Source organism: Theropithecus gelada, chromosome 7b (assembly GCF_003255815.1).
Source record: "Theropithecus gelada isolate Dixy chromosome 7b, Tgel_1.0, whole genome shotgun sequence".
NCBI lineage: Eukaryota > Metazoa > Chordata > Mammalia > Primates > Cercopithecidae > Theropithecus > Theropithecus gelada.
In genome coordinates this window covers 106,808,154-106,835,704 of record NC_037675.1, presented here as the reverse complement: position 1 = coordinate 106,835,704, position 27,551 = coordinate 106,808,154, and the positions used below count along the sequence as shown (strand labels likewise).

At 53.1% G+C, this 27,551-nt stretch overlaps 1 protein-coding gene across 3 annotated transcripts in view; it reads left to right on the top strand.

Moving 5' to 3' along the window:
- The window catches only part of BRF1 (BRF1, RNA polymerase III transcription initiation factor subunit), a 101,475-nt gene that overhangs the window by 24,364 nt on the left and 49,560 nt on the right, over positions 1 to 27,551 (top strand). For 2 of the 3 annotated variants that reach the window (XM_025392072.1, XM_025392070.1), the window contains exons 2-3: positions 8,161 to 8,241; positions 21,611 to 21,784. In XM_025392072.1, the coding sequence (XP_025247857.1) occupies positions 21,691 to 21,784 (94 nt within the window). In that variant the 5' untranslated portion in view covers positions 8,161 to 8,241; positions 21,611 to 21,690. The remainder of the gene's footprint in view (positions 1 to 8,160; positions 8,242 to 21,610; positions 21,785 to 27,551) is intronic. The other variant, XM_025392071.1, reaches the window with a different exon arrangement.

The following is a 27,551-nucleotide window of genomic DNA, read 5'->3' as shown; positions in this document are numbered from 1 at the left end:
CTGTAGTTTTTCCTGTAGTGTACTTGTCTTGGATATTAAGGTCCTGCTCCTTATGGAATGGGTTGGGAAACGTTTCCTCTTCTGTTTTCTGGAACAGATTATGTAGAGTTGGTGTTCTTTGTTTCTGAAATATTTGGTAGAATTCATCAGTGTAGCCATCTGGTCCCAGAGGTTTCTTTCTCAGACGATTCTGCACTGTGGTTTCGGCTTCTTTTATCACTGTGGTTCTAGTTGTATTTGAGATTTTGTGTCTCACCTGGGGTGAGTCAGCCGCTTGTGTTTGGAGAAATTGGTCCACTTGACTTAGTGGTTGAATTTGCCCAGAGAGTTGTTTGAAGCATTCCCTTATCCTTTTCATACCTGCGGAGTCCACAGTGGCCTCCTTTTTCCTTTTAGATGTTGGTGTTTTGTGTCTTTTTTCCCCTTTGTCTCTCTGGCTAGAAGTTGATCAGTTTTTTTTTTATCTTTTCTAAGAACTGGCTTGGGTTTCATTGAGTTTTCTATCCTGTTCTGCCCTCCCCATCGTCTTCCGTGCTCATACTCCCTGGGTATCTTCCTAGGACTGCTGGGCACAGAGTTTGCAGCTGTGTCACAGTTGCCAAGACTTTGATGCCCGTTGGGATGATAACAACAGTAATAAAAGCAAGTTGTCATGGCAGCAGACGCAGGGTTTCCTGGGCAGGCACAGTGCTAAGTGCATTCGGGCCTGGTGATGGCGCACTGCCCTTACTGTGCCCTGCTGGGGGAGGACGGTGATATGGAGCAGTGCAGAGCTGGAAGTCTGTCACCCGGGCGCTATCAGAACAAGCTCAGAGCCAACACTGTCAGGTGGCCCCCCAGGCACACTCTCTCAAGGGAGGGGCAGGCCCAGCAACCAACTGTGGTGGTCCTGGGGGAAGTGCTGCGAGGCGGCGTGTTCTTAGCACCTGGGGACCGGCACAGGCGGTGCCTGGGCCAAGAGTGGGAAGGAGAGAGGGCATCTGTTGCTCTGGGCAGCCCCTCTGTCTCCCAGGCAGTCTCTCTAGGTGCCCACTTGGCATCCTCCCTCCCTCGTCACAGTGGTGATCACACGGGGCTGGAAACCTTGGTGGCTTCTCAGTTTCCCTAGCACACAAGTAGGCCTCGGCCGCCCCTTGCTCCAGCTTCATCTTGAGAGCTGAGCTTTCTCTTTGAGCTGTCATTTTCTAGGTCCCAAGGCCACTGTCTTTCCTAGGTGTCTTGCCTATTCATTGAGAACTAAGCCTGACACAGCCTCATAGTTTACTCTGGAATATTTAACTAAGGCATCAGGGCAGGTGACCAGAGACCTTAGGACAGTCCCAGGAGGGTCCTGACCTTGGAAGCCAGGCCCCGCGGGGGAAACGACACTGGTGCTCCAGCGTCCCAGGGCTGCCCGAGCAGAGACTGTGCAGAGAGAAGGTGAATGTCTGAGGACAGGCTCAGTGTGGCTAGAGGGGCCAGGCGGACAGTGGAGCTGGGGACTGTTGGCCTGGGGCCTTGGCAGTGCCCTGAGGAGGTCGTCTGCTCCACAGAGGCAAGGCGGGACTTCCCTGTGAGCCCACGTCAGTGTCCTGCGCTATGTGTGCCCTGAGGCTTCCCTCTGCCAGCAGCTGATGGTAATGGCGCCCACACCCCTGCCCCGCAGGCAGGAACTCGAGCACCTGGGAGCCCCCACACCAGGCATCCCGGGCTCCTGCTTGCGGGGGGTCCCTTGTCCTCCTGCGCAAGGAGCAGCACACCTCAGTGTCACCAGAACTTGTGGTTGTGGGGAGCATTTCCCATAATCACAACTTTCAGTGGCTTCACAGTTAGAACTTTGAAGCCGGGGTGTCCGTGAGTGCTGCTGTTTTCTGTTTGGGGTCCTGATGCAGCCGAACCTACTTTGTGACATGGCTGCATGTCACCTGGCGCTGGCCCTGGAGAGGGGCACAGGAGGCGGAGCTGCCCTTGCCTGCTGGGAAGCTCCCTTTGCCTCAGCGAAGGATGTGGCCGGCCAGCCTCTTCCTGTGGCCTGGGGCTCTGAGCATGGGCCTGGCCTCCTGGTGCGGCTCTTGTCCCGAGAGTGGAAGGCTCCAGGCTTCTGCCTCTGCTCCGTGACCCTCAGAACCCTAAATTGCGGCTGAAGGTACCTACCCTCAGGAAACGGGTGGATTCTGCCCCGTTGGCATCTGGGTGAGAGAGGAAGCCGCTAGTTAGCCTGCAGCGTGACACACGTCCTGTTTTCGTAACCGAATTGTAATCACTACAAAACCAGCTCCTCAGCAGTGGCCTGGGGAAGGGGGTCTGGGCCTGGGAAGGGGTCTGGGCTTGGGGAGGGGGTGTGGGCGTGGGAAGGGGTGTGGGCTGCCGTGCCCGACCCTGTTTGTCAGTGCTCCTCCCAGATGTCTGATGCTGCTGCATCCAGCCCCACCAGTAGGCACATGCCCTGTGTACCCAGGTCCCCATCCCCAGCACTCAGGGATGCACTTCGGTCTGGTCCAGCCTCCTTTGGGCACTCAGCTGTGGGACCCCTGAATTCCTCTCCATCCATTACTGCCCAGCCAGCCAGGCCTCCTACAGGTGTGTCCCCTTAAAAAGAAGTTTCCAGCCAGGTGTGGTAGCCCCTGCTTGTAATTCCAGGATTTTGGGAAACCATGGTGGGAGGATCACTTGAGGTCAAGAGTTTGAGACCAGCGTGGGCAACATAGTGAAACTGTCTCTACAAAAACTAAAAAAACAAAACAAAGCAAAAAAACCCCAAAAACCTAAAATACAAAAATTAGCTGGGCATGGTGGTGGGCGCCTGTAATCCCACCTACTGGGGAGACTGAAGCATGAGAATCGCTTGAACCTGGGAGATGGAGGTTGCAGTGAGCCAAGATTGTGCTATTTCTCTCCAGCCTGGACGACAGGAGCGAAACTCCATCTCCAAAAGAACAAACAAAGAAAACATTAGCTAGGCATGGTGGCACAGGCCTGTGGCCCTACCTGTTTGAGAGGCTGAGGTGGGAGGATTCCTTGAGCCCGAGAGGTTGAGGCTGCAGTGAGCCACTATGGTGCCCCTGCACTTCAGCCTGGGTGACAGAGTGAGACCCTGTCTCTTTTCTTTCTTTCTTTCTTTCTTTCTTTCTTTCTTTCTTTCTTTCTTTCTTTCTTTCTTTCTTTCTTNTTCCTTTTCTTCCTTTTCTTCCTTTTCTTCCTTTTCTTCCTTTTCTTCCTTTTCTTCTTTCTTTTCTTTCCTTCTTTCCTTCTTCCTTTCTTCTTTTCTTCCTTCCTTCCCTTCCTTCCCTTCCTTCCCTTCCTTCCCTTCCCTCCCTCACTCCCTCCCTCCCTTCCTTCCTTTTCTTTCCTTTCTTTCAGATGCAGTGTCTCTCTTGTTGCCCTGGCTGGAGTGCAACGGTGCGATCTTAGCTCACTGCAGCCTGCGCCTCCTAGGTTCAAGCGATTTTCCTGCCTCAGCCTCCCAAGTAGCTGGGATTACAGGCATGCGCCACCACACCTGGCTAATTTTTGTATTTTTAGTAGAGACAGGGTTTCGCCATGTTGGCTAGGCTGGTCTCAAACTCCTGACCTCAGGTGATCTGCCCACCTTGGCCTCGGAAAGGTCTGGGATCACAGGCGTGAGCCACCACGCCTGGCCAGACCCTGTCTCTTAAAAAAAGGAAGTTTCACAGCAGCAACAGAAAACCTTCAGTTAAATTTGTTTTTTTTTTGGACGGAGTCTTGGCTCACTGCAACCTCCGTCTCCTGGGTTCAAGCAGTTCTCCTGAAACTGAGCTCACCCCGTTAAGTTAAATGAGCATGTGAGTATTAAAGGTTATTGCTTTCCCATGTTGGAAGCATCCTGGAGTGAAATGGACGACAGTGCTGTGCTGGATCTTTCAGGACATGGAGGGCCCCTGGCCCGCCTTTCTGTCTGGTGCACGGTATGGGGTGTTGCTGGCTTTGTCAGAGCTCAGAGGTGCCCCTGCAGCCTCTGGCCCTCTTCTGGCTCTGGTGGAACCGCAGGTCCTCGCCTGCTGTCCACAGGAGGGCAGTCTCGGCCAGGCCCCACAAGACCTGGCCCCTTCCACACGTTAGTTCCAGCTAACAGGAGCTAGCACATGTTTTTTGTTACAGAAATGCACTATGGAAAATATCAAATGTTTTTAGAAGTAGAAGGCATCGTAGCGGTTTCAGCCAGAGGTGGCACTTTCCTCTTTCACCCTCCCTGTGGGTTAGTGTTCTGAGGTTTCACACTGTCCGCATGTGTCCTGTGCGTGTGCCTGCAAGTGTGCACGCACCAGGGTGTGGGGGAAGCAGAAGCCAGGAGGCGCTCCCAGACAGGTGCAGCAGCATGGCCCCAGGGAGGGTGACCGTGGTGTTGGGGTACAGGGAGAACAACACCGGGACAGGAAATAGAGGTCCTGGGGTGTGAGGAGGGGACAGGAGGCTGGAGGGTGCAGGAAAGAGTGAGGGAGGAGGGAGGGCAGAGGTGGCAGGTGGAGTGTGGAGCTGTGAACGCACGCAACTTTGCAATGTGTTGTGGTGCAAGCTGTTGGGCATGGGTCAAGGAGTGAAGAGATTGCGTGAAACACAACCAGAATCGAAATCATGTCTGTAATTTAGTGTGTCATCTCACTGTGGCCTTGTTCTGTTAGAAGCACTCCTGCTGCCCACTGTTCCTAGGCAGGGAAACGTGGCTATATTGGAGGCTGCACGGCGTCCCCTGTTCTTGGAAGGTGGGACTTCAGGGGCTTTCCATTTATTTATTTACTTTTGAGACAGAGTTTCATTCTTGTTGCCCAGGCTGGAGTGCAATGGCTTGATCTTGGCTCACCGCAACCTCCGCCTCCCAGGTTCAAGTGATTCTGTTGCCTCAGCCTCCCAAGTAGCTGGGATTGCAGGCATGTGCCACCACGCCTGCCTAATTTTGTATTTTTAGTAGAGACAGGGTTTCTCCGTGTTGGTTAGGCTGGTCTCGAACTCCCGACCTCAGGTGATCCAACAACCTCGGCCTCCCAAAGTGCCGAGGTTACAGGCGTGAGTGACTGCGCCCAGCTGGCTTTTTGTAATTTGATCCTTGTCCTTTTTCTAATGCAGTTTATTATATGAATTATTTATTAAAAACTTTGTATACACTGATTAGAATATGCGAGACTGTCTCTCAAAAAAAAAACCCAATAAATAAACACTGCTCATGAAACAACTCTGAGGGAGGGTCGGAGATGCAGGCACCTTGAGCTCAGCCTGAGGAGGCCTGGGCCAGATTTCTGCAGAATTTAGAGTTGGCGCATCAGTGCTGCTCAAAGCCCCCTTATTCCAGCATGGGTCTCCCCTGAGCCCTGCGTTGCTCCCTGGCCTGTCTTCTGGATTCTCATGTCAGCAGGCACCTCACTGTGACACTGCCAGGTCCTCTCTAGCCCCCACAAGGAGACACCACTGCGACCTGCTCCAGCTTCTCTTATTTTATTATTTTTTGAGACGAGTTCTCACTGTGTTGCTCAGGCTGGAGTGCAGTGGTGCCATCACAGCTCACTGCAGCCTCCACCTTCTGAACTTAAAACGATCCGCCTGCCTGGTCTGGGACCACAGGCTTGCGCCACCACACCTGGCTAATTTTTTTTTTTTTTTTTGTAGAGATGAGATCTTGCCATGTTGTCCAGGCTGGTCTTGAACTCCCGGGCTCAAGCAGTCTTCCTGCCTCAGCCGCTCAAAGTGCTGTGATTACAGGTGTGAGCCACCACGCCTGGCCTGTTCTGGCTTCTTTTCTTTTTCGAGATAGGGTCTTGCTCTGTCACCCAGGCTGGAGTGCAGTGGCACAATCTCAGCTCATTGCAGCCTCGACCTCCTGGGCTCTAGTGATCCTCCCACCTCAGCCTCCTGAGTAGTAGGACCACAAGCAGTTGCCACCATACCTGGCTAATTTTTTTCAGTTTCATTTGTAGAAATGAGTCTCCCCGTGTTACCCAGGCTGGTATCAAACTCCTGGGTTGAGCGATCTTCCTGCTCTGGCCTCCCAAAGTGTTGGGACCACAGGTGTGAGCCACCATTCCCGGCCACTCCTCCAGCTTCTTTTTTAAATTTATTTTTATTTTTATTTTTTGAGACGGAGTCTTGCTCTGTCGACCAGACTGGAGTGCAGTGGCACGATCTCAGCTCACTGCAACCTCCGCCTCCTGGGTTCAAGCGATTCTCCTCCCTCAGCCTTCCGAGTAGCTGGGATTACAGGCACCTGCCACCATGCCTGGCTAATTTTTTGTATTTTTAGTAGAGACGGAGTTTCACCGTGTTAGCCAAGATGGTCTCGATCTCCTGACCTTGTGATCCACCCACCTCGGCCTCCCGAAGTGCTGGGATTACAGGCGTGAGCCACCATGCCTGGCCCTGCTCCAGCTTCTTGAAGGCCCCTAGGTTTGTGGCAATTTTTATGGCAGCCACAGAAAACTAGTACATAGATCCCAGTTGTGACAACCCAGGCAGTCTCCAGGCACTGCCCTCATCCTGGCATCACCTTTGTTGGAGAAGCCTGTGCTCAGTGCTGGTGCCCCTGCTGCCAGCTGTCCCTGTGGCCACGTTACCCACCAGGAGGCCGGCTCCGGGCCTCAGCCTGAAGGAGGCCCGGGCTTTGCCTCTGCTGCCAGCAGGGAAAGCTGAGTGCCACCTGACCCTGTTCAACTCTGAGTTCCTGGACAGGCCCAGCAGCTGCCCCTTGATCTCTTCAAAATTTTCTTGGCTGCTCTAGTTCCTTTTTGCTTCCAGCCGAACTTTAGAATCATTTTACTGGAGTCTTTAAAGAGTGTTGTTGGTATTTGTTTGGGATTCAGTTACATTCACAGCGAAGCCAGAGGCCGTGCCTGTTCTGCCTTGTCTGTGCTGGTAGCCACTCCTGGGTGACCCTGAGGTCTCTGCCTCATGCTTTCCCCGGAGGGCCTGGCCCCAGGCTCCATCGATTGGTTTTCTGTGTCTGCATCCCATCCTTCCAGTGTCCTCCGACAGGCCCTGCACACTTGCCTTCCCCAGATGGCCAAGGTTGTCTGCGTGTCCCCTGATTGCAGCAGCCTCCAGTCCTGTGTCTGTATTTTGTCACAAATGCGCTGGCCCCTGTGCCAGCCAGAGGGCCGACGCTGCGGAGCGGGGTCACTTTCCAGCTCCCCCATCTTGGGCATGCCTGGGGCCTCACCTCACTGTTCTCGTTGGAAGATCAGGCTGCAGTGTTCGAGTTAGTGAACCTGGTGAACAATCCGCATGTCCACCTGATGTGCCAGGCCCAGGTCTTAACCCCGAAGCCCTGCAGGGCAGAATGTGGTGGGCGTCGCAGGCACGCTGTTAGTTGGCAGAACTCCAGAGTAGAGTGCCCAGCAGGCTCAGCTGCAGCCTCCCCGTGCGTGGGTGGGCTGAGGCGTGGGGGCCTTCTGCAGACTGGCTGGTCGCAGTGCCTTGGGGCACATGGGATGGTACCTGCATCCCCTGCAGTCCAGCAGGGAGGTGGATGCGTTCACGTGGTCACCATGCAGGAGTGACATCTGAGTGGGCTGGCCTGGGGCACAGGGGAGGGCCAGCCCACACTGTGTGCACACCACTTGCAGAGGTTTGGAAATACATCTGTGCTGTCACCCGGCAGCCGTGTGACAGCGTCCACTCTGGACTTGCAGTGTGTTAGGGACATGGTTAGAAAATGCAGAAAGTGCCTGTGATCCCAGCACTTTGGGAGGCCGAGGTGGGTGGATGACAAAGTCAGGAGATCGAGACCATCCTGGCTAACACGGTGAAACCCCGTCTCTACTAAAAATACAAAAAATTAGCTGGGCGTGGTGGTGGGCACCTGTAATTCCAGCTACTCGGGAGGCTGAGGCCGGAGAATGGCGTGAACCCGGGAGGCGGAGCTTGCAGTGAGCTGAGATTGCGCCACTGCGCTCCAGCCTGGGCGATAGAGCGAGACTCCGTCTCAAAAAAAGAAAAAAGAAAATGCAGAAAGTGCAGTTGGCCCACTCTCAACCCTGCTGGCTGGGCAGAGTGAGAGATGCTTCCCCCACTGGGGTTCCTGGCTCAGGAATGGGGGTGCGGGGGGCCAACCTGCTGCTTCCCTGGTGAGTGCTGACCCCCACTTTGCTTTCGCTTTGTGTCTGTGGATGTCCTGAAAGGGCTGTAAATGCAGATCTTCTCCAGGTTTTGGCTGATCTGTCTTCTTTGTGTTTACAGGTGCTGGCAAAACCCCGACTCTGGGTGGCGGCTTCCACGTGAATCTGGGGAAGGAGTCAAGAGCGCAGACCCTGCAGAACGGTATTTCCCACCATGGATGCTGCTGAGCTTGCGGCGGGTCCCAGAGATGGGGATGGTGGTGCTAGGGTGGGGGGCACTGACTCAGCCATGGACCTCATGGCCTGCCACTTTCTTGTCACCCTGCACGCCCAGCCCAGGCCGCCTTCCAGGAGGAATTGTGCCCTGAGTCCCCTCCTGGGTGTCCTGCAGGCTCTGCCATGGCTGCTTGGAGAGAACCCAGTGGATCCCGCGGGGTGCACAGCCATTGCTTGCTGGTCTCAGTGAGATGGAGGCAGAAACAACACATTTGTAGCAGTTGGATATTGTAGTGACATTCTCACTGCGTTTTGTCAAAGTGCCGGTTCACCACAAACTGGAGAAATGTCTGCTGGTTTATTTTTCTTATGATTGAGTTGAAAAAGTTGTTTATGTATTTTAGGTACAAGTCTTTTATCGGATGTGTGATTTTATGTATTTTAGGTACAAGTCTTTCATCAGATAGGTGATTTATAGGACATTTTCAGCCATTCCGTGTGTTCTTTTCATTTTCTTTTGTCTTTTTATTTTTCGCTGGTATCCTTTGGAGCATGAATGTTTTAAATTCTGATAGTGTCCAGTTTACCTATTTAGTCTCTTGATGGCTATGCTTTTGGTATCATAACTAACAAATGTTGCCTAATCCAGTCCAAATCGTGAAGATTTGTGCTTATGATTTTTTGGAGTTTTGTGCCTTCAGCTCTTACCTGTAGGTTTTGATCCATACTGAGTCAATGTTTGCAGGTGATATAAGGTAAGGGCCTACCTTCGCTCTTGCACATGGAGACCCAGTTTTCTCAGGATCATGTGTTGAAAACACTGTATTTTCCCAGTTGGCATCCTCTTGGTGCCCTTGTTGAAAATCCATTGGCTGTAAACCTAAATGCTTATTTCTGGATCTTCAGTTTGGCTTAGTGACTGCGTGATGGTCCTGGCACCAGTTCCACGCTGTTCCGGACACCAAAGCTTTGCAGTCAGTTTTGAAATCCGGAACTGTGAGTCCTCTAACTGCTCTTTTTCAAAAGTGTTATGTTGCCTGTTTGAAGTCCCTATGAATTTTAGATCAGCTTGTCAGTTTCTGCCAAGAAGTCAGTGGGGATTTTGATGGGGATTGTGTTAGTCTGTTGGTCATTTTGGGGAGCACCGCCGCCTAAACAGTGTTACATGTTCTGACACCTGAACACGGGATGTCTTTCCATTCATTTGGGTCGTCTTTAATTTGTTTCAACAATTTTAGTAGTTTTCAGAGTACAAGTTTTATACTCCTTTTGTTGAACGTATTCTCAGTTGATACATATTGATCTTGTATCTTGCAACCTGTCTGAACTCATTTTTTACTCTTAAAGCTACTCGGGAGGCTGAGGCCGGAGAATGGCATAAACCCGGGAGGCGGAGCTTGCAGTGAGCTGAGATCCGGCCACTGCACTCCAGCCTGGGAGACACAGTGAGACTCCGTCTCAAAAAAAAAAAAAAAAAAAAAAGAGTTTTTTAGGCTGGGCGCGGTGGCTCACGCCTGTAATCCCAGGACTTAGGGAGGCCGAGGCGGGCGGATCATGAGGTCAGGAGATCAAGACCATCCTGGCTAACACGGTGAAACCCTATCTCTACTAAAAACACAAAAAATTAGCCGGGTGTGATGGCGGGTGCCGGTAGTCGCAGCTACTCAGGAGGCTGAGGCAGGAGAATGGTGTGAACCCGTGATGCGGAGGTTGCGGTGAGCCGAGATTGTGCCACTGCACTCCAGCCTGGGCAACAGAGCGAGACTCCGTCTCAAAAAAAAAGAAAAAAAAAGAGTTTTTTAGCGGGTCGCTTAGGATTTTATGTACACGATCGTGTTATCTTTCCTTTCCAATCTAGTGCTTGTTTTTTGTTTGTTTACCACGTTGAATAGCAGTGGTGTGAACAGACATCCTCTTGTCCTTGATCCTGGGGAAGCATCCAGTCTTCACCGTTGAGTGTGGGTTGGCTGTGGGTCAGTCCAGGCAGGGATACTGTGTGCTAGGACCTCTTGGGCTTCACTGTTTCATTGAGTACACTCTCAGGAATGTGAGGACCACGTGAGGGATCCTTGTGATTGGTGCAGCCATGTCCCGCAGCCTTGGTCTGCGTGCTGGAAGGCGGTTGGGACAGGTAGAACATCTCTGTGTGGACAGCACATCACCCTGGCCATTTTCTCCTGTGCCATCTCCAGGAGGCTGGGCTCTTGAGCACTCGCCTCTGCTCCTGGCTGCTGCTGCCGACGGGTGGCCAGCACCGACACGCCTAGGCTGGCAGGGGTCGTTGGGCTTGCAGTGATCCCTCACAGCAGAGTGGATGGATTCTTACGCTTCCATTGTGCTTGTTTCCTTGCCCCGCCATGGACTTACTAGTAGAGGAGTACAGTCCGCGCCTTTCTTCCGGACTGCCAGCGTGATTCTTCTGCAGTAGAGAGCACCCTCTGTGTGAGTTCAGTCTTCTGAAATGCTTCGAGCCGTGCTCTGTGGCCCAGTGGAAGGCCAGTTTTGTGGAAGTGTGTGTGTGTTGGGCACTTGAATGCATTTCCTGCAGGAAGCCGGTGCAGCGCAGCGCGTCCCTCCTTCTCCCCATTGGCTGGTTCTGTCTGTCACCGAGAGCGTGCATGAAGACCTGGCACGGTGACGGCATTTGTCCTGTCCTGCCTATAGTTTTGTCAGTTCACCGAGAGTGTGCATGAAGACCTGGCACAGTGACTGGATTTGTCCTCTGCTACCTATAGTTTTGTCAGTTTCAAGACTCTCACTGGCATGCACATTTACAGTTCCTCCGGGCGGAGGCTGGGCTGCACTGCCCAGGGGCCCTCCTGACCTTCAGGCTGCCTGGGTTGGGGCCCAGCTCTGCCCACTGCTTCTGGTGCCACCAGGCTATCTCCTTTTTTTCTTCTACTGACTTCGAGATTTTCTCCTTATGAAGAGCTTTGTTCTCCACAGAGAATATAGTCTGTATTTTCCCAAAAACGCGTGGTACCTTTACTAGAGTTAGTCATGTCTCAGACCTAAACAAATTGCAAAGAGTCGTGTCCGTGCAGACACGTGCATTGCAATAAGATTGGAAACCAACAACAGAGAAAGAGAAATAGCTCATCTTACCTTTCAAAACCCTTTAAATACCTTTGGTTGAAGAAAGAAATGAAAATGGAACATACAGCCTCCCTAATTAGGGGTGAGTGTCAGTGAAGATTGTGGCCGTGCAGGCCCAGGAGGCCCCTGGACCCTACTCACTGTGTGGGGGAAGCTGCAGGGCCCCCACGCCTGTTGAATCTTACTGGGGATGGGTGGTTCTGGGGTACCCTATGCCGACCTTCGTACCTGGGCTCCTACCTGGAGATCTGCGGCCGCAGCCCGGGTGCCTGCGTCAGGGGCCGTGCCCTGCTGCTGCCCATTCAATGAGCTCTCCCACCCACCTGCCCTGGGCCAGGCACTGCTCCTGCCTGGGTGGGGTGTGGGGCTGAGGGAGGCTGTCAGTCCAGCCCCTGTCCTATTTCCTGCGGACTTTCGCCAGAGTTGTCCCTTCTGCTGCCAGTCAGGCCCCCTGCTGTGGCAGTGATGCCCTTCTCTGCCCTAGGGGTTAGGCCCGCCATACCTCCTTGCTGTCGAGTGTCCTGGGAGTGGGTCTATGGGGCAGATCCTAATGTATTTTTCAGATACTTCTGGAGACAAGAGGGGATTTTGGCCCATTATAGTTGGCACATTTCTGATACGTTGGGCTCTTCCTGCCTCTTATTTTGTAGTTCATATTTATCTTACCTTTTTTTGTTTGTTTGTTTGTTTGTTTTTTGAGACGGAGTCTTGCTCTGTCGCCCGGGCTGGAGTGCAGTGGCGTGATCTGGGCTCGCTGTAACCTCCGCCTCCTGGGTTCAAGCGACTCTCCTGCCTCAGCCTCCCGAGTAGCTGGAGTTACAAGTGCTCACCACCATGCCTGGCTAATTTTTGTATTTTTAGTAGAGGCAGGGTTTAGCCACGTTGGCCAGGCTTATCTCGAACTACTGACCTCAGGTGATCCACCCGCCTCGGCCTCCCAAAGTGCTCGAATTAGAGGCGTGAGCCACCACACCCAGCCGTATTTATCTTACCTTTAAAAAACCCTTTACTGAGCCGTGGTTTATAGTTCTCCTTGAAGAGGTCCTTTACATCCCTTGTAAGTTGGATTCCTGGGTATTTTATTCTCTTTGAAGCAATTGTGAATGGAAGTTCATTCATGATTTGATTCTCTGTTTGTCTGTTACTGGTGTATAAGAATGCTTCTGATTTTTGCACATTAATTTTGTATCCTGAGACTTTGCCGAAGTTTCTTATCAGCTTAAGGAGATTTTGGGCTGAGACAATGGGGTTTTCTAAATATACAATCATGTCATCTGCAAACAGGGACAATTTGACTTCTTCTTTTCCTAACTGAATACCCTTTATTTCTTTCTCTTGCCTGATTGCCCTAGCCAGAACTTCCAACACTATGTTGAATAGGAGTGGTGAGAGAGGGCATCCCTGTCTTGTGCCAGTTTTCAAAGGGAATTTTTCCAGTTTTTGCCCATTCAGTATGATATTGGCTGTGGGTTTGTCATAAATAGCTCTTATTATTTTGAGATACGTTCCATCAATACCGAATTTATTGAGAGTTTTTAGCACGAATGGAAGAACATACCACGCTCATGGATAGGAAGAATCAATATCGTGAAAATGGCCATACTGCCCAAGGCAATTTATAGATTCAATGCCATCCCCATCAAGCTACCAATGAGTTTCTTCACAGAATTGGAAAAAAACTGCTTTAAAGTTCATATGGAACCAAAAAAGAGGCCGCATCTCCAAGACAATCCTAAGTCAAAAGAACAAAGCTGGAGGCATCACGCTACCTGACTTCAAACTATACTACAAGGCTATAGTAACCAAAACAGCATGGTACTGGTACCAAAACAGAGATATAGACCAATGGAACAGAACAGAGTCCTCAGAAATAATACTACACATCTACAGCCATCTGATCTTTGATAAACCTGAAAAAAACAAGAAATGAGGAAAGGATTCCCTATTTAATAAATGGTGCTGGGAAAATTGGCTAGCCATAAGTAGAAAGCTGAAACTGGATCCTTTCCTTTACTCCTTATACGAAAATTAATTCAAGATGGATTAGAGACTTAAATGTTAGACCTAATACCATAAAAACCCTAGAAGAAAACCTAGGTAATACCATTCAGGACATAGGCATGGGCAAGGACTTCATGTCTAAAACACCAAAAGCAACGGCAACAAAAGCCAAAATTGGGCCGGGCGCGGTGGCTCAAGCCTGTAATCCCAGCACTTTGGGAGGCCGAGATGGGTGGATCACGAGGTCAGGAGATCGAGACCATCCTGGCTAACACGGTGAAACCCCGTCTCTACTAAAAAATACAAAAAACTAGCCGGGCAAGGTGGCGGGCGCCTGTAGTCCCAGCTACTCGGGAGGCTGAGGCAGGAGAATGACGTAAACCCGGGAGGCGGAGCTTGCAGTGAGCCGAGATCGCGCCACTGCACTCCAGCCTGGGTGACAGAGCCAGACTCCGTCTCAAAAAAAAAAAAAAAAAAAAAAAGAAAAAATGCTCATCATCATTGGCCATCAGAGAAATGCAAATCAAAACCACAATGAGATACCATCTCACACCAGTTAGAATGGCGATCATTAAAAAGTCAGGAAACAACAGGTGCTGGAGAGGATGTGGAGAAATAGGAACACTTTTACACTGTTGGTGGGATTGTAAACTAGTTCAACCATTACGGAAAACAGTATGGCGATTCCTCAAGGATCTAGAACTAGAAGTACCATATGACCCAGCCATCCCATTACTGGGTATATACCCAAAGGATTATAAATCACGCTGCAATAAACACACATGCACACGTATGTTTATTGCGGCACTATTCACAATAGCAAAGACTTGGAATCAACCCAAATGTCCATCAGTGACAGACTGGATTAAGAAAATGTGGCACATATACACCATGGAATACTATGCAGCCATAAAAAAGGATGAGTTTGTGTCCTTTGTAGGGACATGGATGCAGCTGGAAACCATCATTCTCAGCAAACTATCGCAAGAACAGAAAACCAAACACTGCATGTTCTCACTCATAGGTGGGAACTGAACAATGAGATCACTTGGACTCGGGAAGAGGAACATCACACACCCGGGCCTACCACGGGGAGGAGGGGGGAGGGGGGAGGGATTGCATTGGGAGTTATACCTGATGTAAATGACGAGTTGATGGGTGCAGCACACCAACATGGCACAAGTATACATGTGTAACAAACCTGCACGTTATGCACGTGTACCCTAGAACTTAAAGTATAATTTTAAAAAAAAAACAACCCTTTACTGCCTTTTATTGATTTATCATGGGTTATGTTTGTTTAAATTTTGTTTTTTCTCCTTTATTCTCCCATACCGCCCTGGTTGAAGGTTTCACATCAGCCCTGGTCCCACTGCAAGCTTGGCCCACCGCCTCCACTCCTGCCGGCAACCCAGCCTGCCGGGTTTGGTGGAAATCAGTGAATGTAGCTTCCGACTGTTACTGTTTAGGTGAAGTCTTGATTGCCTTTCTTAGAAAACTGAAAAGATGGAAATAAACTCGCTAGCCACCCCTCCTGCCCTCAGCGATGGCCATGTTCCGCGGGTACTCGTCTCCTCTGTTTGCCTCCGTGCGCCCTGCGAGGTCACAGGCCCCTCCTTGGGTTTGCTGGGACACACTGAGGCTGTGTTTAGAGAAACGGTCTGGGAGAGAGAAACTCTTGCCCCTTCCCTTGGGATGCTTGCTGAGGGGTTGAGACAGGCACCCCATGGAATGTGGGGAGCATCTGCTTGGGGTCCACCAGCAAGAGATGTTGAATGTCAGTGTGTTTTGAGCTCTGTTTTGAAAATCTCAGGCCTTTTGGGATGATTTCTTTGATGTTATGAAGCCACGGTTCTGAAACACCGCTAGGTGGGGCTCTCTTCATTGACCTGATGAGCCTTTCATGTGAGACTCGTTTCTCAGGGAAGTTCTTTTTCTGTCCTCTCAGTCTGTTTTTCCTCGTATAGCGTGCATAGTAAAGTGCATGAAATGTGCTGACCTTCCATGAACCACCTGACAAATCCTCATGAGTCAGGCTTGCAGCAGCTCAGAAAGCACCTGCTGCCCACTGGGTTCACTTGGTTTTCTGCTTCATACTTCATACCGTGGGAATCATACAGAAAGGAATTAAAAAAAAAAAAGAGTTGTATTTTTTAGAGCATTTTAGTCTCACAGCAAAATGGATTGGAAGGTACAGAGAGTTCCCGTAGACTCCCAGAACCCCTCACCACACAGCCTCCCCGGCCCTATTCAGCGCCCCCTTCCACGGTGGTGCACGAGCTGCAGTCAGTGGCCCCACATTGACACGTCAGGATCACGCAGGCTGTACCCGCACACCGGGGCTCGGGGTCACACAGGCTGTATCTGCACACCCGGGCTCGGGATCACGCAGGCTGTACCCGCACACTCCGGCTCGGGATCACGCAGGCTGTACCCGCACACCCGGGCTCGGGGTCACGCAGGCTGTACCCGCACACCGGGGCTCGGGGTCACGCAGGCTGTACCCGCACACCGGGGCTCGGGGTCACGCAGGCTGTACCCGCACACCGGGGCTCGGGGTCACGCAGGCTGTACCCGCACACCGGGGCTCGGGGTCACGCAGGCTGTACCCGCACACCGGGGCTCGGGGTCACGCAGGCTGTACCCGCACACCGGGGCTCGGGGTCACGCAGGCTGTACCCGCACACCGGGGCTCGGGGTCACGCAGGCTGTACCCGCACACCGGGGCTCGGGGTCACGCAGGCTGTACCCGCACACCGGGGCTCGGGGTCACGCAGCCTCCACCTGCACACCCGGGCTCGGGGTCACGCAGCCTCCACCTGCACAGCCGGGCTCGGGGTCACGCAGCCTCCACCTGCACAGCCGGGCTCGGGGTCACGCAGCCTCCACCTGCACAGCCGGGCTCAGGATCACGCAGGCTGTATCTGCACACCTGGGCTCAGGATCACACAGCCTCCACCTGCACACCTGGGCTCAGGATCACACAGCTTCCACCACACACCCAGGCTCACGCTGGGCAGTGCATGTTCTGTGAGTTTAGACGAATGTAGTGACGGGTAACCACCGTTACAGTTTCATACAGATTGCTTTCAGTGTTCTAAAAATCCCCTGAGCTCCACCCATTCATTCCTCCTTCTCCTGTGATCTTTTCGCTGGCGCTTGGTCATGTGGTTGTAGAGCTGGAGTCACACACTGTGCATCCTGTCACTGTGCAGCCTGTCACTCAGCCACGGGCATTTAACCGTCCTGCAGGCCTCTGCACAGCTTGCGGCCTCTTTCTCTTCAGTGGTGAGTAATATTCCACTGCCTAGGTGCGCCACAGTTGGTTTATCCTTTCACCTGCTTGCTGAGGGGCATCTGGGCTTGGGCGATTATGAGTGAAGCTGCCATGAACATCATGTGCAGGTTTTTCTGGGTGATTGCTGGACCGTATGGTGAGAGTATGCTTAGTTTTGGAAGAAACTGCCAAATGCTTTTCCAAAGCACCTGAGCCATTTTGCGCTCCCACCAGCAAGGAAGGAGAGCTCCGGTGGCTCCAGTCCTCAGCATCTGGTTCGCCAGTGTTCTGGGTTTTAGCTGTTCTAGAATGTACTTTTTTGGAGCATATCAGTAGTTTATTTTTTTATTGCAGTGTCGTATTCTATGGTATGAATAGACCACAATTGATCTCCTTTTCCTGTGGATGGACATTTGGGGTGTTTCCATTCTTGGCTGTGCACAGGCAGCTGCTGTGTGTGTTCTTGCACGTGGCCCTTCGGTGGACACGGGTGCCCCCTCCTCTTGGGAGTTTACTTGCGAATGGGTTTCTGGGTCCTGAGGTCTGGATGTGCTCATCATTAGATCAGGCCACAGGGTTTTCTGTAGTGGTTGTACCAGTTCGTCTTCCCACCAGGAAGCAGTGCAGGAGAGTCCCAGTGGCCCCACAGCCTTGTTCACATGTGGCATTATCAGCCTTTCCAACTGTCTTTCTGGTAGGTGTGTAGCACTCTCACTGTGGCTTTAATTTGCTTTCCTTGGTGAGTAATTATGGCCACAACCTTTTCTCATGCTTCTTGGCCGTTTGGACATCCTTTCTCTGTGAAGTGCCTATTGGCATCTTTTGTACATGTTTGCTTTTTTAAAATTGAGTTTCTTTTTCTTACAGATTTGTAGAAGTTCTTTATATATTATGGATTTAAGTCCTTTGTTGGATATACATGTTTCGATCCTCCTCCCATGTCTATAGCTTGTCTCACTCTCTTAATGTTGTCTTTTGATGAACAGAAACCTCTGAATTTTTATTTTTTTGAGACTGGGTCTCACTCTGTGGCCTTGGCTGGAGTGCAGTGGTGCAGTCGCTGCTCCCTGCAGCCTCAACCTCCTAGACTAAAGCTGCCCTCTTACTTCAGCCTCCTGAGTAGTTGGGATCACGTGTACATGCCACCACATCCACTCATTTTTTTTATTTTTCTTTTTTTTGAGATGGAGTCTAGCTTTGTCGCCTAGGCTAGAGTGCAGTGGCGCAATCTCGGCTCACTGCAAGCTCCGCCTTCCAGGTTCATGCCATTTTCCTGCCTCAGCCTCCTGAGTAGCTGTGACTACAGACGTGTACCACCACACCCGGCTAATTTTTTGGTATTTTTAATAGAGACAGGGTTTCACTGTATTAGCCAGGATGGTCTCAATCTCCTGACCTCGTGATCCACCCACCTCAGCCTCCCAAAGTGCTGGGATTACATGCATGAGCCACTGTGCCCGGCCACATCCACTCATTTTTTAATTTTTTTTTTTTTTGACATGGAGTCTCGCTCTGTTGCCAGACTGGAATGCAATGGTGTGATCTTGGCTCACTGCAACCTCTGCCTCCCGGGTGCAAGCAATTCTTCTGCCTCAGCCTCCCGAGTAGCTGGGATTACAGGTACGCACCACCATGCCCGGCTAATGTTTGTATTTTTTAATACTGACGGGGTTTCACCATGTTGGTCAGGATGGTCTCGATCTCTTGACCTTGTGATCTGCACCCCTCGGTCTCCAAAAGTGTTGGGATTACAGGCGTGAGCCACTGCGTCCAGCCAATTCTTTTTTTTCAAAATAGAGATGGGGGATCTCACCATGTTGGTCAGGTTTGTCTTCAACTCCTGGGCTCCGGTGATCCTCCCACCTCAACCTCCCAAAGTGCTGGGATGACAGATGTGAGCCACTGCACCCTGCCAGAAATTTCTTAATTTTAGTGAAGTCCCAGTATGTCAGTTTTTATGGTTAGGGCTGTTTGTGACTTGTTCAAGAAATTGTTACCTACTCCAAGGTCTGAATATACTCTTGTGTTTTCCTCTAGAAGCTTTATGGCTTTATACTTTACGTGTAGGTGCTGATATGCCTCAAATCTTTTTTTTTGTGAGACAGGGTCTCGTTCTGTTGCTGCCCAGGCTGGACTGCAGTGGCAAAATCATGGCTCACTGCAGCTTCAACCTTCCAAGCTGAAGCAGTCCTCCTGCCTTGGCTGGGACTACAGGCTTGCACCACCACACCCGGCTGATTATTTATTTATTTTAGCAATTGGATATCACTATGCTGCCCAGGCTGGTCTTGAACTTCTGGGCTCAAGTGATCTATCTGCTTTGGCCTCCCAAAGTGCTGGGATTACTACAGGCATGAGCCACGGCATTCAGCCTGAGTTTACTTTAGAATTCATTCATTGGAAGGAAGTCTAAGGAGACTCACAGGCTATGGCTAGCTAATTAGTAGTTGGTTTCTATGTGAATATCTGTTTATTAATAACATCTTTGGCCAGGCCCAGTAGCTCATGCCTGTATCTCAGCACCTTGGGAGGCCGAGGTGGGCGGATAACGAGGTCAGGAGTTTGAGACCATCCTGGCCAACAGGGTGAAACCCTGTCTCTACTAACAATACAAAAAATTAGCTGGGTGCGGTGGCGTGCACCTGTAATCCCAGCTACTCAAGAGGCTGAGGCAGGAGAATTGCTTGAACCCGGGAGGCAGAGGTTGCAGTAAGCTGAGATCGCGCCACTGCCCTCCAGCCTGGTGACAAAGCGAGACTCTGTCTCAAAAAAAAGAAAGAAGATGGTAAAAAATAACTTACTGCAGTCGTCGTAAGCCCCCCATTTTAGTCCTTTTGGACCGCTGTAACAGCACACCACAGACCAGAGAGGCGAGACAGCAGGAATGTGTTTCTCACACTTCTGGAGCCGGAAAGTTCCAGATGGAAATGGGGGAGACAGCTGCTTCCTCCCCAGCTCTCTCATGAGGGCCGCCTCTGGCCCACAGACAGCTCCTTCTCACTGTGGCCTCACGTGGTGGAAGAGCTGGGCTAGTTCTTTGGGGTCCCGTTTTTAAGGGCACGGAGCTGATCATTAGAGCTCTGCCTCCTGACCTAGTCACCCCCAAAGGCCCTGCATCTTAATACCATCCCCGTAGGGGTTAGGATTTCAACATAGGAATTTTAGGAGGAGTCAAACATTCAGACCATAGCACCCTTGCATGCTGGGAACATGAGCTGGTGCCTGTGGAGTCGGGGCTTGAGATCGAGTCCCAACCTCAAGTGTGTGGTTTCCAGAGAGTACCTCTCTCTCACCTTTTATTACAGAATTTTCCAAACATACAGCAGAGAGCTGGTAGGTAAGGAGTGATAGCTTCAGTGGGTCACCTGTCAGCTGACTCTGTTTCCCTCTGGGCCTTGCTGGGCCATGGGGATGGTCTGTGCTGGTGTGTCTGGCTGGTGCTGCACATGCACAGCTGGCAGCCGGCACGGTGCCCTTTCTGTCCGTTCTGTTGGGGTCTTGGCTGTGACCAGGCCTCAGCTCTGGGGACAGTGACCAGCCTTCCATGTCAGTTCAGCTGGACTGCAGGCCTCAGAGCTGTATGAGCTCCAGGCAGGTAACCTTAGGTGCTCACGGTGGCAGGGCCACAGCAGGGCTGGGGCTCCGTGTGGTGCTGCTGACTGCCAGGGGCCTGGCACAGTGTGAGGCTTGACTCAGACCTGCCAGACTGTGTACCCTGGCCACCAGCTTCCTTGGGATGCAGGCTCAGCAGCTGCCCACCTCTGGCTGCTGGTCATCATTAGTGAAGTTTGGCGTGAGCAGAACATCAGCCCTCACCTTCTCCAGCTCATGTGCCCTTATCAAATGAATCTGGGAGGTCAGTTTTTGACTTTATGTGGGGATGGAGGCTGCCTTGGGTAGTCTTTGCAGGAGGACTGGGGGTTTGGGTGCCAGAGGACACAGTGGGAACTGGAATCTCCATGACGGCAGCTCTCCTCTGCATCGAGCTGTGACCCACCGTACATGTCCTCTGGGTGGGTACCCCATGGGGCTTATTGCCTGGAGCACAGGCTGCCTGCCCACGGCACCAACTCTACAGACAGAAGTGGGGGCAGTGAGGCTGGCCCAGGAGCTCCCCACACAGCCTGTGCTCTACAGACAGAGTGGGGCAGTGAGGCTGGCCCAGGCGCTCCCCACACAGCCTGTGCTCTGCACCTTTGCCCTGCATTGGCATTTGTTTCCCAAGGTTCCTCCTGCCTGCGGGGCAGCTCTGCCGCTCCCCTCCTGATGCCATCACGTGGCCCGCAGCTTTGGGAAGGTCTTGCTCCAGGGGAACACGTGTGCTCGGATGCTGCCGTCCTGGCCACCTCCAGCACCTCGCAGCCCCTAGGAGGGTGCAGTGGCCTCTGGTCTGCTGGGCATGCCCTTGTCATGGCCCTCCCTCTAGGCAGGTGCAGGGGATAGCTCTAGGCTGGCCCTTTCTCAGGCCAGGTGGCTGGCTCTTAGAGGAGAGGCTGGTGGGGGCTGGGCTGAGCAGAGTGGGCCCTGCTAAGAAGGGAGGGGTGGGCTGGCCCAACCTCTCTGCGGCTGGGGAAGGAGGTGGCGCTGGGGCATATGGCTGTAGGAAAAGGGGCATTCACACCGTAGCCCAGGGCAGTCAGGGGCATAGCACCTGCCAGCCAGTGCAAACCAAGCCCTTGCCAGACACGCTGCACCTCAGAGCCCCGGAGAGAGGCACACTGAGCCACACCACACATGCCACCCAGAGCCGAAAGAAGGGAAACATGCAGAACAGGATCTCATGGCACGTGGAGATCACAGAAAATTCACATTTCAGTGTCCGTAAATAAAATGTGATTGGAACCCACACAGAAAAAGTGAGCTCAGAAACTTATAAGGGAAAGCTCAAATCTGTATTCTTAAAGTTGCTACTGCAGCTGTGTGATACTTTTCATGTTCTGCGGGAACGTTTGGCTAAGAGCTGTCTCGTGCTGTGTCCTAGGGCGGCGCCACATCCATCACCTGGGGAACCAGCTGCAGCTGAACCAGCACTGCCTGGACACTGCCTTCAACTTCTTCAAGATGGCCGTGAGCAGGCACCTGACCCGCGGCCGGAAGATGGCCCACGTGATCGCCGCCTGCCTCTACCTGGTCTGCCGCACGGAGGGCACGCCGCGTATCCTTTGGTTTGAGAGCCTCCCAGAGGGCCCCATCTTGATGCTTAGTTCGCTCCCCTCAAATATTGGGACTTGGTAGTTGCAGTAACTTGGTATTTGTCTTTAATTGAAAAACACCTTATTGGAAGAACTGTTTCAGTTGATCCAGGGCTTTCTGAATTTGGGTTCTCCTTTTACTGGATTGAAGAACTGGGGATCTGGGCACCTGCCTTCCTCCCTTAGCCCTTGGGCGTGCAGAGCGAGGGTTCTATTGGTCCCTGGGAATCATGCCCCAGATTCTCCCCGCTCGTGGACCTACTGCGCCTGGGGTGCTGTATCCAAGTCCCCTGTGGTTCAGGCCGCCGTCTGGCCTGAGCAGGTGGGGTCCTGCTGCTGAGTGGGCTGCAGCCAGGCACGCGCTGAGTGCTTGCGGCTGTGGACACCGTGACTGCGGGCAGTGGGTGGGGAGGCCACGGACCCTCAGCGGTGTGCAGCTTGGCCTTGTGCGTGGACACCGTGACTGCGGGCAGTGGGCGAGGAGGCCACCGACCCTCAGCGGTGTGCAGCTTGGCCTTGTGCGTGGACACCGTAACTACGGGCGGTGGGTGAGCTTGGCCTTGTGTGGAGGTGCCAGTGTCTGGTGTTCTCTTGTACTGCTCTCTGTGCATCTGGTCCTGTGCCCGCTGCTGCCCTCTGCAGACACACACATGGGTCAGGAACTGCCTTCGGCCTCTTGACGGGGGAGCCCAGAGCCTTTCAACCTCCTCTGCTCTGTGCTGTGCTGTCCACACCTGCTGTGCACCTGCATCTTTACCCTGCTCTCTGGGGGCTCCCTTCACCTCCCCTGCATGAAACCCCACTTCCTGGTCCACACCCTCCTCATCTTGTGAGGTGCCTTCGATCCTCTGCAGGTGGTCCCCCTCCCTGCCCCGTGTCTGGTGGGCGCGGCATGCCTGGCCACATGTCTGTCTCCCAGCCTGCGCCCCTGCTGTCGCCTTGCCTCCAGCGTTCTCACTGGGCAGCTCCGTGGCCCTCTGGCTCCTGGCCCTTGCCATGCAGCTGTGGGACTTTAGCTCCTTACCTCTAATCTCCATGTTCAGAAATCTCACGGCAACGTGAGCCCAGCAGGCCTTTGCTGTCCGACAGCCTCCTGTCCTGAGCTTCTATTGAATTAGTCGTTAGATTTTGCTCCCTTTTTCTCTATTACTCGGCCTGCCCAGTGAACCCATCTGGTTATCTCATCCTTCTTTTGCACATGGCCATCTTTTCACTTTGGGACAGCACCTGAACTTTAGCTTCCAGCAGAGCTGTCTCATTTCTTTGATGTTTTTCATTTCTAAGAGCTCTCTGTGTTTTCTGAATCTTTATTATAATCTCCCATCTTCCTTGGTGTGACATCGCCTCACCTTGAGCTCTTTTCTGTCCTGGTCTGTGTTTTTCTGGTTGGTCTCCCTCGAGGGGTGTCCCGGGTGCCAGGTGATCCTGGTAGTTTGCTTCTCTTTTGAGTGGGGTGCAGGGAGGGCTCCTGGAGATGGCGAGCTAGGGAACCTGCTGACTGTGCCTCTGGCCAGGCAACCCTCAGTATCAGGATCTTTCATTAAAATGTTACTTTTTTTTTTTTTCCAGACAGGGTCTCGCTCTGTCACCCAGGCTGGAGTGCAGTGGCAGTATCTCAGCTTACTGCAACCTCTTCCTCCCGGGTTCAAGTCATTCTCATGCCTTAGCCTCTTGAGTAGCTGGGATTACAGATGTGCACCGCCTTGCCTGGCTAATTTTTTTGTATTTTTAGTAGAGATGGGGTTTCGCCATGTTGGCCAGGCTGGTCTCGAACTCCTGGCCTCAACTGATCCACCTGCCCTGGCCTCCCAAAGTGCTGGGATTACAGGCATGATGAGCCACTGCACCCAACCCTTAAAATGTCCTTTTAACGTTTTGAAATTTGTCTTTTCTGCGTAAAAGCACTTAACGCACACACATCTTTAGGGATGATGAGAAGTGCCCAGGCAGCCCAGTGAAGGCTGAGAAACAGAACCCACCCCCACATCCCTGCCCCACCCTGCCTGCTGTCTGCTCGTCCTAGCCCCAGCTCCACCATGGGGTCCCGCTGAGAGGCCTGCTCCGACCCTGCTCTCTTAGGGGCAGACCAAGACCCTGAGAGAAGCTGAGCAGAGTCCAGGGTCAGCACCTGGCTGTGCCTCCCTTGTGTTTGTAGGAACTGTGTGGGGACCTCTGTGGAGCAGGGCCTAGGGCGGAACTGGAACCCCGGTGTCAGCAAGGTGGGGTGGCACCGTGTCTGTGCTGCTGCCTCACCGGGCCTCCTGTGGGGGTACAGATGCCCTGGGACGTGGGCCCTCATGGGGTGATGACAGGCAGGATGGAGAGGAGTCCTGCGGCACTGCTGGGGCTGCCTCTGAGCCTGGCGGGACCACATTTAGCCACAAAGTTCCCACATGCCCCAGCAGTCCTACTAGGTGTCTGCCCGAGGGGAAAGCACCTGCATGGCCACCGAGGCTCACACACACTGCCCACAGTGGCAGCATCCAGGAAGCCACCCCGTGTCCCCCAGGCATTCTGAAAATCCACCGAGGCTCACACGCACTGCTCACAGCAGCAGCATCCAGGAAGCCATCCCGTGTCCCCCACACACACTGCTCACAGTGGCAGCATCCAGGAAGCCACCCCGTGTCCCCCAGGCATTCTGAAATTAGATCCTTGTGGTGGTTGCTCAGCTCTGGGGATATGCGAAAACCCACTGCCCGGTGCATCATGAACAGGCAGGTCTGTGGCACGAACTTGTACCTTGTAAAGCTGCTAAGGACAAGACAGCTTGGAACAGGGCTGTGCTCACGGGAGACTGCACTCTAGCCCCTCTGGCTGCTGGTGGCCTGGTGGGGCTCCCTTCAGCATCCTCAGAGGATGCTCCGGGCTGGTCTCGGGTAGCCGTAGCCCTCCCTTCCCAGCCCACCCCAGCTGTGCCGGCGCTTTACAGGGAAGTGGGTCAGGCCAGGTGTAGCATGTCCTGCTCTGCCCTCCCTTCACATTGCTGGCAGCACCGTGCCCTAGGCCTGCCAGCCAGAGCCCCCAGACCCATCCTGTACATGTCTGTCTCTCACCGCCCTCCTCGTTCTCTCTTGCCCCTGTGCCTTCTCCCTCCCTGCTGACCTGCATTGGCTCTGTGGCCCCTGTTGTCGCCTCCTGCAGCCCCAGCTGGCTGGCTGGGCTCCTGTGCTGCCTCAGTTTCCTCAATAGCTCCACCCACTTCCCTTCCACAGAAAATTCCCCCAGGAGAGGGTGTGTGCAGCCAGGCTGTCTTCTCCGAGACAGGGCTGCCTGACCCAGCCCTGCTGCCTGCGCAGCTCCCGCTCACCTTCTGGACTCGCCCCCTTCAGTCAGGGCACAGCAGCACCCACCACCCCACCCCCACCCTGCTGTCAGCAGGATGTGGAGGGTCCTGTGCAGTGAGCTCACATTGTGGGGTGCACGGCCCCCACCCCAGGCGAGGCCCCCCAGGATCCTCCTGTTGCATCATCCAGCGCATGGGTGGGACCAGTGCCCGGAGTCCAGGACTGGATACGAGAAGTCCTCTCTCAGAAGGAACAAGGGCTTGATTTAAGAACATCCAAGCTCATTCCTCCTCCTGCCCACCCTTCGTTGTTGCCCACTCCTCAGGTGTGTCCACCATCACCCCAAAAGTACTGGGGGCTGTGCATACTCACCTCTTCTTGGCCCCGCAGCCTCGCGGCTGACACAGCCAGTCCCGGATTCCTGGAGGAGGAACAGTGCGCTGCTGAGTCCCACTGAGTCTGGTGAGGCCCGGCTGACCCAGGCCTGAGTCTGCTCCTGGCTCCCAGCCCAGGGAGGCTGCCTGGGCAGCAGGACTGAGACGCAGGACCTGCTGGGCAGAGACTCAGCTGGAACAAGCAGCCCTGCCGTTGCTGAGCAGGTAGTGTGTGACCAGCGTGCTTCTCCTGGCTGTGTCTCGACTTGTTATTGCCGCTTCTGCCCACAGCTGGTGTGTGGATCTTTCACATTTGTTCCTGTCCAGCCAGGCTGCCCTAGGCCTGCATATGAGAGGGCATCTTTTGGATGGTGACAGGCTGGTGAGCCCTTGAGGGCGTCCGAGCCCTGGGGCCAGCATTGTGGATGGTGCCATCACCTGTCCCCACGTAGGTCTGCAGAGAGCATGCCCAGCTCCCATGGCCCACCAGCTCAGCCTCCATGTCATGCCTGGCCACGCGTGGGAGCAAGGCCTCTGCTGCCAGCCGCCATACTCCCTTCAGACCCAGCTCCTCTCTTAGGCTGCAGAAATGTGCGTTCAGGTCAGCAGGGGCCGTGTGCATTTGGCTGATTCCATTCTGGGGTCTGGAATGGGCTTTCAGAGCCCACACTTCTCTGCCCTCCTGTTCTGACCAGCACCTCGTTCTGCCACCAGACCCCCTTGTTCCTGCTCCTCTCCGTCTGCTGCCTCCTCAAGGACAGGGTATTTGTAACAGTTTTAAGTGGTCAGAAGAAGGTATCAGGATGGCTGATGAGGGAATCAAATGGCGCACACATCATTAGGCATGAAGAAGTTGGCATTTCAGGTCAGGCACAGTGGCTCAGCCTGTAAATCCCATCACATGGGAGGCCCAGGCAGGAGGATCGCTTGAGTCCAGGAGTTTGAGACCAGCTTGAGCAACATGGTGAAACCCCGTCTCTACAAAAAAAAGAAAGAAAGAAAAATCAGCCCGGCTGGTGTTGCGCACCTGTGGTCCCACCTACTGGGGAGGCTGAGGTGGGAGGATTGCTTCCAGGAGGTCGAGGCTGCAGTGAGCCATGATCACACCACTACACTCCAGCCTAGGCAACAGAGTGAGCCCGTCTCAAAAAAAAAAAAAAGAAGTTGCCATTTCAGACTTCCAAAAGGCTGACCTGGAAACAGTCGCACCCAGCGCGGGCCCCTGTGGGCCCCTTGTCAGTGGTGTCTTGTTGGTGGCGTAGCAGAGGTTTAGCTGAGTTTCGTATGTTGACATTGTTAATACATCATTCCTACCAAATTGAATTGTCAATCTTACTGTTTGAGTTTTGGAGTCTCTCTTTTAATGCACACAACTGTGTCTGCTGCTCATAATGCCAGTTGTACTTCTTTCTTTTCATTTTTTTCATGAGACAGGGTCTCACTTGATCGCCCAGGCTGGAGTGCAGTGGCGCAGTCTTGGCTGACTGCAGCTTCTGCCTCCCAGATTCAAGCAATCCTCCACCTCAGCCTCCCGTGTAGCTGGACTACAGGCATACACCACCACACCTGGCTAATTTCTGTACTTTTTGTAGTGATGGGGTTTCGCTGTATTGTCCAAGCTGGTCTCAAACTCCTGAGCTCAAGTGATCCGCCCCCCTCAGTCTCCCAAAGTGGTAGGATTCTAGGTGTTAGCCCACCGGCCCGGCCTTGGTTCTTCCCTTCTAACCCACACACCTCTCATCTACTCATCCTGCCTTTTGTATGCCGAGGACTCAGCGTGGTCCTGGGGCGGGAGACATGCCTGGCTGTCTCCTGTCCTGGGAGGGTGTTTTCTGCCTTTTGCATACGTATCTGCGGTAGACTTTTGTGTACGTATCTGCGGTAGACTTTTGTGTACGTATCTGCGGTAGACTTTTGTGTACGTGTCTGCGGTAGACTTTTGTGTACGTGTCTGCGGTAGACTTTTGTGTACGTGTCTGCGGTAGACTTTTGTGTACGTGTCTGCGGTATACTTTTGCTGTACGTGTCTGCGGTAGACTTTTGCTGTACGTGTCTGCGGTAGACTTTTG